Consider the following 13,989-nt stretch of genomic DNA (forward strand, 5'->3'; position numbering starts at 1 on the left):
CCCACCCTGCCCAGGCACATCAGCTCACCCACAGCTGGCAGCCACAGCCGGAGCCCACTAAGGGGGGGGTTTGAGCTGTTTCACTGCAGAAGAGAACGTTCTGGCAAGGTTCAGGCTTCCCTCAGACAGCACCGACTCCTTCTGCTCACTCTGTTTTGTTTTTAATGACTTCAGGAATCTACATATGCTTTGCAAGGACTTTGCTTAAGATTTTTTTAGTAAGAAACAGAAGAATAATCTCGTGACTTCCATACCCTTCTTGCTATTCACATGGCTCCTGAAGGCATTTCACAACTTCACAAGCTCTCTCAGACACCTCTACAGCTCCTTTAGCAGCTGGAATCAGGGCTCATAGGAGGCTGATGTTATGGAGCAGACAACTGTGTAATCATTCAGGTAAGGGTCACGTTCTTCCTGGACAACCACAAATTCAACTCCCAGTGATTTTTTCTGCTCTTTTGATTTTTAAGGTAAGCAGTGTTGGCAATGCTGGATGAGGCTGTACACATTGAAATGCAGCAAACAATAGGAACCACAAAACAAACTTAAATAGGCTTCATAAAGTTACACTGCAAAGCAGAAAGTGTGGCTCTCCTTTGAGCACAGCCCTCACTGCACTTCTGTTTTTCAAAACATATTAGAAAGAAAGGGGAAAAAAAAGGAAGAATTCAAAGAATGCAGCGCTCGCTCAGGCAGGAACTTACCTTGCCAAACTGTTCAAAGTATTGCTTTACGTCTTCCACTACTGTATTAGCCGATAATCCACCTACAAATATTTTCTTTGTTCTTGTGACCATCTGCAAGAAATTACAAGACAAGCATATGGTTTAACCAGATTATTTCAAACAACATGTGGAAAAAAATATATTCTTCAGATGCCATCCCTAGCCCAGTTAATGAGAATATTTCTCTACAAAAGCAATTCAGATTCTATTTGATTAGATACTTTTTTCTTTGTCTTGTTTTGTTTTTATTTGAGAAATGGCTGAGTAAAGGCACTCAATAACAACTCTAGCCTCCGGATATTTTTTTTTAATAAATGATTTTTACTGTGCTTCTCAATGCAAATATAAGAGAAAAAGGATTCCTCATAGCTACCATCTTAGGAAGGCATGGCATTTTTCCCCCTTCTTTCCTAAAGACTAAGCGTGCTCTTTGGCAGACAAAAGGCAATTCCATCCAACTGAACTGCCGTGTTATTAAGTTTCCATGGGCAGCTTTAAAAGGAACTTTCACAGTTACTTCAAAATCCTTCGGGAGGTAGGACCTCACAGCCAGGTTGGTCCATACAGAGCAAAGGAATGATGCTGGACTCCCTATGGAGCACGTACTTTCAGGTGGCCCATTACTCATAACCTTTTGAGATGGACAGCATGGCCAATCCACCACCGGTGGGCTGCCTCACAGCAGCACAGACCCAGGCCAACACTGCTCACAATTAAACATCACCCCCCATCTCTGCTGCCATTCATATAAATCACAGTAGGCATTTCCCCCCATCAGTCCCTACCCACGCTTTACAGAGCTGTACTCTTTTTTTCTTTTTTTAAGTTAAGAAAAAACAGTGTAAAAATTCAATTATTTTTCCCCGACTGCAATCTAGGACTCTGAAATTGAAGCGCAAGCATATATTTTTCTGTATAAAATTGTCATTTACAAATAAAGAATTGGCTAAAGCCGACTTGTAACTACAGGATTGCGCAGGGCTGCCAGGAGCCCTCTGCCTGCCGGCATCTGATGGAGATCAGGCCAAGCTCCCGTTGTCATACAAAAGAGGGAGGAAAGCAATTATTCTAAAGCAATATTTGAAATTATCTTCATTTTTATATTTGACCAAGAAAGAAAAAAAAAGAGAAATACTTCTTTTAGAAAGAAGATTGAAGGTTTAAAAGCTAAAAGAGAGACTATTTTGTTTCAATAGCTTCAGTCAAAGAAACTACAGGTAATGACAAGCAAATTCACAACATTTTAATGCCGACAGATGTGCTGCGAGATGGGAAATGGTTTCAGAAGTCAGCTTCTAGGTACAGAAGTGAAGGCCAAAATTAAGCCTGCTCTCACAATCCCTGCTCCCCCGCAGATGGCTCCAGCACTCAGCACACACTCCCCACAAGCAAAGAACTCAGCCCCATGGCGGCAGGCAGTGCTTGGTATGGGGAAGGCCAGGTCAGGCTGGGGAGGCACCGAGCACATAGAGCTGAGCCAAACAAGGAGTTTCTATTCAGAACTAAAGGCTTTTTAAAATCAGAATGTCTCATTTGGCTGTGAAAACACACCTGCACATCTTTAACCAAAATACCCCACAATTCCACAGAAACACTTATGCATACAGGTGAACGCAGGAGTTGGGCTTGCTGATCTTTATGGGTTCCTTCCAACTTGGGATGTTCTATGAGTCTACGAGACACCTAAGAGGAACGCGCTGTGCCATCCATCTGCACTCACTGGCAGCCACTGAGGGCCCTCACAGCACAGTGCCACCAGGCAGTGACAGGAAGCCATCAGAGCCGACCCATCACAACCCCTCTGAGCAGTGCCGAGGGCCGGGTCAGCCAGCAGGCACCCACTGCCAGCTGCACACCTCAGCAACGTGCAGCAAAGCAGAGCTGTCTGTCGATGGCTATCGGAAGAACTGCACAAAACGCAGATTTCACGTGGTGTTGGAGTCTTTGTATGCTGATGGTGTCTCTCTCTGCTGTAGCGGGAATCAACAGGGGAGAGGGAGATCTAATGGTGGTTATGAAGTCCGCTAATTGTGAGTACCTGCAGATTTGCTTTGTTTGTACACTGTGTTGGTGTTGCAGTTAATCAAAACACGACATGTGACTACAACTGCAAAGAGTCACTCAAGGTTACGATCTCTCTCCTGGCTTGGCTCTTCAGAAATACATCTCTGCCTTTGTGTTCTGCAAACACTTCAGCTGGTGCAGAAGCAGGACAAAACACTGTGCTTCAGCAGGACAGCTCTTCTGGTTTGATGCCATTTTTTGCTAGGCTAAGGTTATAATGAGATTGGTTCATGGCATATCACAAATCTTCCCTGAACAACAGGCCGAAGCCTGTATCTGGAAACGAGGATCCCATCCCCCCTGGAGCCCCACAAGAGCTCAGCCCAGCCAACATGAAGGTCCGCACCGCCCTGCAGAGGTGGTGCCCCCAGCTCAGCACCCATCCGTGCCCGCACACCAGTTCTGTTCTTAGGCCTCTTTGTTCTTTCCTCCCATTCTGTCTGTTATCGTGACTTTTAAAGGGAGTAAAGAGGATTTATGAAAGAATTTTTGGAATTCCAAGAACTTCAGAATCTCAGGCACCAAACCCTGGGCACCTGCAGAGCGCTGAGGCCCAGCTCACGAGCAACGCAGAATGACGTGTTTGACTTCAGGACAATGGCTGCAAGAATCATTTCCTTCCCGTTCTCACCATCTCAGAATGGTGGAAGAGGACTGGAGTACTAATAATGAATCTGCATCGCAAATTGCTGAAATTAGCATTAATTTCAGATTAAACTAATTATGCATATATAACTGTTTTCCAGAGCACTTTCCTCTCATGCTACTGAGTGTGTGTGTGGGTGCATGTGTATTCCAGCTTGCTCACCTCATCTGCAGTTTGACATTTCATCTTTCTAATGCATCCGCCTTCTAAATAGGTTTATAATTGGAAAAATCATCTCTGGTATATATATGCTGAACTGCATTTTATACCCCATTGTGTTGTACATCCAAACTACAGCATTACCTCTAATTAAAAACAACAATAACTCATGTAATAGGGGAAGTGATCTTGTTAACTAAATTGCTAGGCTTCTTTGGCAGAACACAAACCATAAGCAAGAATCCTCCAGGTTGATTTTTTTTTGCCTCCAGGATCCTGACAGCAACTTCCAACAACAACATCTTTAACCCAAACCAGAACGCAGTGCAAAGCCCATGACAAAAAAAAAAAGAACATCTAAAAGCTGCCAACTTTTCTCCATTCACAAAGTGAGCAAACACCCCAGCAGCCATCCTCTCACCCACAACCACTGTATGGTCGGGAAATGACAGACGTATTTCCTGTGTAGTCCTACATACCTTCAGCCAGCAAACACTGGGCACTCAAAGCTCCCCAAGAGCAAGAGAAACTCAATCCTGTGCAAAGGCAGCACGGCTTTACGTGCCACGTACAACATGCTTAAGTATTCAAAATAGGATTTCAACAAGACTTAGCCAGTGCAAATACCTTGTGCCTGACCCCTGCAAAAGCTAATGTCATCCTGTGAGAACCAATGCCAGCTACAGAAGGGACGCAGCAATGAAAGGGCTCTTTAATTCCACCAAGCAGCACAGATTCCTGGTGGGGTCACTCAGTTCCCTTGATTTCTGTGGAAAATACAGACAGACTGTATTCTCCCAAGCCATTCATCAACAAAACCAACTTAGTCCCTGCTGTCTTCCTAGTTTTCATCTGTCTTTGGTTTTGATGTTAAGTTTGAGAGAGCTGTTTTTTGGCTGGCTGTTTGTCCATTTTGCCCCCCGCGAGATGCCCGTGGTACTGGCAGGAGGCAGAATAAGCAGCACAGGTTTTACGCAGCACAGCAGCACCAGCCAGAGCCATCTGCAGGGCTGCACCCCTGGCAGGGCCCTCCCCGGTGCTGTCCTGGCTGCAGTCAGCCCGCACAGAGCTCCTGGGAGCAGCAGCTCAGCCAGAGCAGCGCAGCCCTCGCACACACAGCCACAGCCAGCTGCCCGCACTCCTGAAAATCAGCCCCAGCTGGGAGAGCTCAGCATTTCTTTGAGCAAAATGTGGCTTCAAGTTTCAAATCAAAAGATACAGCGAAATTCACCAGAGCTGGACTTCACACCCTCCAGAGAACAGGAATAGATCACAGCCCCTCTGCCCGATACAACTGCTTGCTCTGAATCCCGCAGGGCTGCTCCCTCCTCCTCCGCTCCAGGTTACTCTTTTATGCGTTGGGGAAGCAAGGTCTGGAGGCAGGAGGAGGAGAACAGAGCAAATCTATTTAAATCCCCCAGTCGTGTTAGCTCCTCACACACGGTATGGGAAGAAAGGTAACTAAATATTCACTGAGTGCAGGCAACACATCCACCACACCAGCCTGATTACTGCTCAGCAGTGCTTCAGAACTGCACTGATATGTTAAATGAAGACAATTACTGTTACAGGAAGACAACTCAGGACCACAAATGGAGATCACTGTTCAATATGAAGATGTACCAGGGGCAGGATTTTTGCAACGCCCATGTAATTTGGGGACAAAGGTCCACCCAAGCCTATAGATTTTGGAGCAGAGTCCTCCTGCAGAACTTCACCTTGTACTGCAGGAAGGCAGGGATGGCATTCTGCCCAGGGCCCTCCATACACAGGCACAGCAGCAGTGCTCAGTGGGAACACAGCAGAGCTGGCCATTACAAGGTTCATCAATTCCACTATTCTTATTTTACCATCTTCTGGAAGGAAACAGTACATGCCATACCCAAAAAACAACTAGAAAGCTTTGTCCTCCACCAGGACACCCAGCGGTAGGAGAACACCTTTACAAGGGCACGTTCACAGCTGATGTGCAGTATGGCTCTCAGCAAAGCAGCCTCTCCGCCAGGCTGCACCAAAGTAGGTCAGAGTGGGAAGCTCAGCTCCCATCGACACAAAACCCCCAGCCAAGAGTCTTCCCAATGTTTTTGTGATTTGAGTCATAATGACCCCATTAAAATCTGTACACATGTTAGAGCAAAAGCGGTAGGCAAAGCTGAGTGCCTTTGATTTGCTGTCATGCTTGCCTACAGCTGCAGCTGCCATGGCCTACTGGGCACTGCAGGCACCAGGGGACATTCCCAGGCTGCCCCACAGCCCTGCCCAGGTAAAAGCCCACAGAGTCACGGGGCCACCCCCCAGACACATCCTGCACAGGTGTACTCAACCAAAGGCATCGCTGCTGGACAAACCAGCGCAGGGCAGAGCCAGCCCGTTGGCAGTGGATGCGCTCTCATCCTACGGGCAAAATCTATCACATTCCCCTCCTTCACGGCAACACTCTTACCTGTGAAGCTAAGAGAGCACACAGGCAGTTACACCTCCACCCAGCCATACCTGCTGGTGCGCCAAGCAGCTAGCTGTCAACACACCCAAAAGCACACGGTTCTGTGGCTAACAGCTCTTACAGTGCTGCCAATGAACCTTTCAGCACACGCTTGCAAAAAGGACAAAGAAGAAATGCATTTGGAGGCCTGACACAGTGCTTAACAGAAGCCAATAGCACAGCCCAATGTGGAGACCAAGTGCACATTCTGTAAGTTCTAAAATTCTTCCAGCTGCAAACAGTGAGGTCACTCCATAAAGAAAAAGCTTATTGCCTCTACAGCACAGAAAGCAGGCATCATTTAAATACTTCTCACTTAGCACCAACTAATTTTTCGTGATAGCCCTGACAAATCAGTGCTAAGAGCTCTCTGTTAAGATTCTAGATGATATTCTACTAAAACAGAACAATCCACAAGAAGCAGAAAGAAATGTGTTAAGCAATTTACCTCCCTCCCAACACACTCCAGATGATTTCTCTGAAAAGAACAAATGGAAAACTTTAACCCTTAGCCTTGATTAATTTCATCTACATAATATAGATGCACATGGCAATCAGTTACTGATGAGCAAGTTTTACTTCATATGCTGAGTCAAGCTCATGTCTATGCAACACACCACTTGGCTTTTTCACAAGGGTGATCTTTTTCTCTGATGTGCGACCACTGAAATCTTGCGACATGCCCAGATTTGCTCATTACTGCTGCTGAGATACTTCCACAATCTTATGAAACGCCACATTTTCTTTCATTCTCTTTCCTCCCCACATAAACAGGTCGGTGAATTGCAAGAATTATCCTGCTCCCACCTTCCTCTCACAAAAGAAAGATGTTTCCCTTGCCAGGGAGGAAACTCACCAGCCATTATAAAACCTACGGAGTTGTTGCTCTAAAGGAGATCAAATAACCCTTGACTAGGAACAAAAGGGCCCCCGAGGAGTGGAATCGAGAATGATTGGAGTGGAAGCAAGACAAGAGAAAACATTCTGATTTTTTTCCAGGGAAGGCAGCACCTTGCAGCTACAAGAGCTTGTCTCCCTTGTGTGATGTTTACTCACTTATTGACCAGAGGACAAGTCATCTCAGTCTCCATAGGGCTGATAGATCAGTCTTGGGAGAAACTCTGCCGGAGTCTGCAAGGCTCAGCACTTAAGCATACATTTTAACTTGCAGAGTTTGTAGAAGCCTCATTAGGTTCAGTACGTTGCACAATCGAGCACTGTGTGCCTTGGTTCCACCAAAAGAACAAAAAAATGTCCCCACAGCTCACCAGAGCCTGTGAGGCTTCACTCATTACACGTCCAACCCACCGAAAGTCTGATTTGAAGATGCTGGAAGAGTGCAAGACATTGTTACTGACATTATTGTTATTAAAGAATAAAAAATATTATTCCTAGCTAGGGAGGTCATAGCAAACTACCAAGCAAGAGATAAATCAGCCGAGGTCTCCAAAAAAAGACATTATTTCTCCTTTACTCCAACATCTTAATGTGCATGATTTTTCTTTTTTTTTTGTGCTAGAAAGATATTTCTATAAATCCTCCTCTGTAGAAAGCTTTGCTTTCAGAAGGGGAAAAGTAGCAGATAAAATACTACCCATCAAAATGAACTCAAGTCTCTAGTAACATAACTAAATGTGTAATGTTACAGATGTTTTATAGCCAGGATGTCGGATCCATTTAGATCATTTTTACAAACCCAGCAAGAAGCATCTCCCCAGCGCTGGAAACCACGCTAACAGGTCTTGGACCAATTGTTTATCCAAAGCTGCAGCCAGGGATCAACGATGCCTCCTGACCAGCACTCAGAGGGCTCACTTGCCAGCCACATCCCAGAAGCCTGAGCCAAGAGGAGATGAAAGGCTGGAAGAGCAGGCAGCCTTACGGCACAGGGATGGGAAGGGGTAAGCAGGAGGGAAAGTGGGGATGGAGCGGGGCTGGGCTACCAGCAGAAACAACCTGGAAGAAGCAGACCATTGGTCTTGCCGACAGCAAGGCATAAGGTGTGCAGAAACAACACAGAACTGCTTCCTACCTGTGGTGGCACGTGCAGCCCATGTGTTCCAGGAGCACTCACCAACAGGAGCCCTACAGCCTGGCCCACAGCTGCAGCACGCCCACCTCCTGCCCAGCACTGAGCAGCACCCACCTGCAGCACACCCTGCCCGTAGCAGGGCAGCCACCAGCATGCTGTGTTGATGCCACTGTGCCGCACACATGCTACTGCCTGGGCTGACGGCACACTGACTGACGGATGGTCATACTTGCAGAGCCCATTAGCAAGTGGTACTCAACACTGAGAGATTTATTACTAGAATGATAACTGTCTCATGCTGCTTTGTTTGCTAATTGCGACTAGCTTCACTTTCAGAAGGGTGGGAGCCTAATAAATCAGTTATCTCCAGGAAGAATTTATTTAAAGTTGTTAACACTGTAAATCCAAGTACTTGGCAAGAGATTCTATAAAAAGGATGTGTTTATACTTCAGCATTTGGATGGCAGAACACGTGGCGTGACTCAGCACCCAGCTCTGACGCAGCCATCTCTAGCAGGATGCCAGTGGCTCAGGACTTCGGGCCACAGAAAGGTGCTAGTCCTCCTTCCTCATGTGGTGACACCCCAGAACACTGCTCACAGAACAGCCCTCCAGCCTTCCTCCAAGAAACGAGCCCAAAAGGCAGCATGCCTCCTCCAGAGGACAGGGCTCCAGCTCTTTCACAGCACCTTGCCCAGATCCCACTACTGATCAGGCTACAACCATGGCAGAATAGACCCTCAGGACAACCCCACCACAGCTCCCTGGATTTGAGAAAAAGAAATGCACAGCAAGGAAGCAGAGGCTCCAGGACAAGAGGCAGAACGCTAGCACGTTACACTGGAGCTCACCAACTCCCAGCTCCATCTCGGCCAAGCACTCACCACACATCAGCCCCTCACCAGGCATCAGCCCCAGAGCTCCTTCAGAGACACTCACGCACCTCACTGCAAAGTCTGCACAAATGAATTCTCTGCAAACACCAAAGACACAGGGACTGTGCCTGGTGCCTCTCTGTTCTCAAACGCTGACTGTCCTTGTTCCAGCACTCACAGAATTTGGCACTGAGAGTGCACCAGAAGAGAACTGTTGTCATGTTGACAGTCCTGTCGTTTCTTTCTCTCCCTTGGGCTGCTAGACCTGCAGAGTTCAAAGAAACCACTGAATTGTGGTATTTTGGTCACCAGCTTAGCCTCCTACCCACTGTGAGATAAGAACAGGGGGTTCTGGTTTCCTCCTTCCCCAGGCTGACGAGCACAGCGCTGTGCTGTATGCATGACTTGCTGGCTCCCTAAGCAGCAGCTGTCACAATGAAGGGACTCCTTATTACCTGATTCATAATACCAACAGGTCTCTAATTATTACAGTACTGAAAATAAGCAACCAGCCAGAAATACACTCCTTCCCTGTCTTCCCCATAGGGGAACTCTGCAAAGTGTCAAGGACTATCACAGCTCCATACACTCAAATTTGAAAGCACCTACACCGTTAGAACACTGCCAAGGATCTCACACAGACAGGCCCAGTCAATGAGATGGCTGGATTTCCAGGTCTGGCAGGACATGAAAAGCTGGGACAACATTCATGAACAGCTCCTTGTGCAGTTTGACTCAAGACAAATCTGAACACCATTTACATCTGCCTCCTGTCTGATAAATCCACAATTTGAACCTCAGCTCTACTGCAAGAGAAAAGAAGAGCATCATAGACGTGGTGCCAGGGGAAAACTGCGACCCTTTTTCCAGCAGATCACCCATCAGGAGGCAGATGGGCTGCTGGCACAGCACGAATCACCTCAGCCTGAAAGCCCATGCTGCACCCAACCAGAGCACTACTGCTGGGCTGCCTGCAGGGAGCGAGAGATCTCACTCCTCCCAAGGAACCTTATGGTCTGCAAATGCCCCGGAGACTCCAACTTAAGGCTGGGAGCTCTGAGCCCTGCTTTGTATAGACATACAGGGCTAAAGACCACTCCTGTATTAATAGGAGATAAACCAGGAACCACATGAACACCTTTAAGGCACACATGGCCCCGTACATCACAACAGTCCACGCAGACCAACATTATCTTTCACTGAGGCTTACACCTCACTTCTCCAATCCCATCTCTTTGAAGTGATATAAAATATGTAAATGAGCTGCCCAGACTGAATTAACACATGGAAGATGCTTTCCTTTTAAGCAAAGGTTAACTGCACCAAAATAATGAGGAGGTCACCACAACCACAGCAGCAGCCACACGAATCTGGCAGCACGCTGGGACCGACTCCCTCCCAGGCTCCAAGAGGACGAGCAGCCCCAATGCAATGCCCAGGAGCCGTCTGGCAGCCAGACTCCTTCCCAGCCCTTCGCAGTGCTGATTTGCTTCCCAGCTCCACAAACTGCACCATGCCAGTCTTTCTAGCTCCAAAGCTCTGCCCTCCAGGCAAAACGCAGCCAGCTGCGGCAAGGCTTTGATGGATATTCTCTGGGAAGAAGGGGAGAGGAGAAAGCAGAGGGGCTGAAGGTTTGAAAATTCCAGGTTATTCATTCAGTTCAAGTTCAGCAATCCGTCATCCATTGTTAAATCGCAGACCACATACTGAGAGTTAAAGACTTATATGGGTCTCCAGGGACTAATCGAGGAATGATTTCAGCTTCTAACTGTGCTCTAACCAGGCACTTAGGATGCAAAGCACAAGTTTGTGATACTATTGTACTCTGCATCAAAATGACTTTTTGATACATTTCTGCAAATAACTAATAAGGAAAAAAACCCATCACCCTGGCATTTAACGTAATTCTTCCCCTCCGTCCCCCGTCCTTATATTCACGTTTGTGACAAACCGCTCCTGCCTTCAATTAGGCCTACTTTATGTATGCACGAAGCCCCCAAAATATGAGAGCTTTTATGCAACACCAGATTATCTAATGTGCACATATTTTGCAAAAGGGCGCTTTTAAAATACCTCGTCACAAAGAAAAAAAGCATTCCATTCAGGAGGTGAGAAAGGAGCACAACACAAAGGCGGCAAAAGAGAAACGGAACGCATTTCACATGAAGCAATCAAGCGCTGTCACAGGCTGAGAACACAAAGCGCTGCAACTTGGAGTGTGCATTCAGCACGGACCTTACCCTGGGACACTTCCGCAGCAGTACTGAAAGCGCTGCTTATCAACGCACCGCAGTACGAAGCGGGATCTCTGCCTATTTAAATACGACAACAACAACAACAACACAGAGAAATAACTTCTCTTGACAGCCTGACAGCTGACATTCTTAACTGAAAAAGCTATGTGCCAGGAATTATCAGGCCTGGCTTTTCCCTCCCTGATAGATGACAGAGCAAAAAACAACAACGGCCACACACATCTCATAAATCACAACTTTTACTGAATGCCTCGCCACATAATAGCAACAGTCAGACTGGATAAAGACGCTTTTCAGCACTCATCTGTAAAATACTGGGGGAGAATAGAGATCATTCCCAGCGCTACCAGCGTCTCCCAGACAGAACAGGTATTAATATCACACCACTGCCGTTTTCCCTATGTGGCTACCGCAGGAGTTTGGGGGATTCTTCATCTTCCATCGTTTTTTTCCAAAAGCATCAAAGAATGCAAAGAAAAATGGAAATTAAGTGTAGGTGGAGCAGAAGCAGAAGACAAAACTCTGGACAGGCAAACACTGCAGTCCCACTGCTGCCAGCTCTGCCCTGAGGGCCGAAGCCCACACGGCCCACCGAGGCACGGCCACTTGTTGCGGCTGCCACATGCCCAGGTGCTTCTGCCCGGGAGCACCGGGAATCTGCCTCCAGACCTTCCGGAGCTAAAAGAGGGGAGCAGAGAAGATGCACGTGCTGCATCAGGAGAAAGCAAAGGTGGCAGCCCCAGTCAAGAGAAATTAGCGTGATCTCCCAAGTCAATTAGCTGGAAGGAAGACTGAAATGACAGCCAAAGGAGTGGGACTACAGGTGAATGGTAGATGGGCCTCAAAAGGGGAGGGGGAGGTGAAGGCTAATTTCTTAAAATAGACCCTTGTATCTGACAGGTCCCAACAGAAGAACACGACAGCCGCAGCCTGCCAAAGCTGCCAGCTCTCCAAGACATGGACTACACCTCGTGGAGCACCATGAGCAGCACCTCCCCACCCCAGAAGGGAATTTCCAGGCACTCCAGAAGAGTGAAACCCCCGGTGAAGGCACTGACTACCAGCATAACCAGCCAGCAGCACAGCCCCAGCGATGGCACGCTGAGCGTTCCAGATGCACCTCAAGAGGGTCCAACGTTACTGACAGCACAGCTCCCTGCTTCACCCACTTTCCAGCGGTCATTCCATCAGCTCAGGGCTCCTACAGCACTGCACACAGGAGGTGGAAACACCTCACAGTCCTGCATAACAGAACTGTGCCTGTGTGAGGCTGCACCAAGTCGCCTCAGACTGCACTGACTGGTTCCAGTACAGCAGTGAACATAGAAATTATTGTGGTTATCGTTACTATTATCTGAGTTAGTGGATGTATCAATAATGCTTTGCAACTGAACAGTTTAGAGGCACTTAATTTTTTTTAATTTCAAGAAAAGCCTAAAAACACATTTTCATCTCCCTTATAATAGGAAATTTCTAATACAATCTTTCCAGCACATAAACCAAAGGAGGCAGAGGGGCATTTGTATATTAAATCAATTACCAGAACTTCCCTTCTCTTCAACCTGAGCTAATTAAAATTTCATGTGATCCATACCAATAATAGGACGGAGAATCACAGCTGGTGTTTTCAAAGTCAAGCAACAAAATAAAAATACGAGGGGATCTTGGGCTCCAGGTCTACTGCAGCGAGACAGAAATAGCCAGCCAGCTCCCACCAAACTCCCACCAGGGCAGGTTGGACACCTCACTCCTTCCAAACTTCAACAGTGAGCATCGCTGCGGTGCCGGAGCAGCCCTGAGCTGAGCGCACGGCCCCAGCAGCACGCAGGGCACAGCAGCAGCTCCGGTCAGTGCAGGTCCATCCCCTGAGCCTGCTGCCTGCAGGGGCTTCAGCCAGGACTCAGACCCAGCTCTGTGGTTTTCCAACCACGGGCCCCAACCCTCAACATGACGTGCAAAACCCCTCCTATGTCTGTTTCCAATATTATCTTTTTTCAGAACACAGACTGAGCATATGCTCTTGAGGCTTTTGCCCACACAGTGGGCGGGTGTTACAACAAACATTATGCAAGACGGGTACCAAATGTGTCTAAATAACTACGGGGCGGGGGGGGGGGTTCTTTTCCACTTACCGTATTCAGTTCAGGATTAACAGAACTGGGCCAGTACCAAAGCTAACAAAACAACTAATGGGCTGAATGTGAGCCCCGATCCCCAGGAACGTTCATTCTGCCTACACCAGTCCTGCACTGACAAAGGTACGGTGCTCCTGTCACGCCATGCTCCAGCCCCAAGTGTGCTAATGCAGTGCTGCTACAGGCACAGCGAGCAGGCCCTGCCCCAGCTTAGCTGCATTCCTACTGCAAACAGCAACAATCCACCGAGTTAGGCAGTGTTTGGGAGATTTGCAAAGAGAGGCACTGTCAGAAGTGCTTTTATTTCCTTCTGAAGAAGCGTAAGAAGGCGAAGGGAGGGAGTGGGGGTTTTGTTTCCAATATCCATCTGCTCCTGCTGCCGTTCTGCATGTAAAATCACACTTCTGAATCTGTGACATCCTGCCTGGTTGCTGTGGAAATAGCTGTGTCGTCACAGGCAAAGGGCAGCTCCTTCAGCTTGGGAATAAGCAGCAACAAAGATAATGCGTTCACTTAAGCGATGCTCTTAAACAAACCAACAGCCAAAAAGCTTAGATAAGGCGAGAAATTAGAGAGAATACAACAACCAGAGCAGATTTGCCTCTAAACCACATGT

At 47.5% G+C, this 13,989-nt stretch overlaps 1 protein-coding gene across 14 annotated transcripts in view; it reads right to left on the reverse strand.

Moving 5' to 3' along the window:
* MSI2 (musashi RNA binding protein 2) overlaps positions 1 to 13,989 on the reverse strand; it is a 188,021-nt gene that overhangs the window by 121,598 nt on the left and 52,434 nt on the right. For all 14 annotated transcript variants that reach the window (XM_046902748.1, XM_040650540.2, XM_040650541.2 and 11 more), the window contains one exon: positions 705 to 797. In XM_046902748.1, coding sequence (XP_046758704.1) covers positions 705 to 797 — 93 coding nt within the window. The remainder of the gene's footprint in view (positions 1 to 704; positions 798 to 13,989) is intronic.

Source organism: Gallus gallus, chromosome 19 (genome assembly GCF_016699485.2).
Source record: "Gallus gallus isolate bGalGal1 chromosome 19, bGalGal1.mat.broiler.GRCg7b, whole genome shotgun sequence".
NCBI lineage: Eukaryota > Metazoa > Chordata > Aves > Galliformes > Phasianidae > Gallus > Gallus gallus.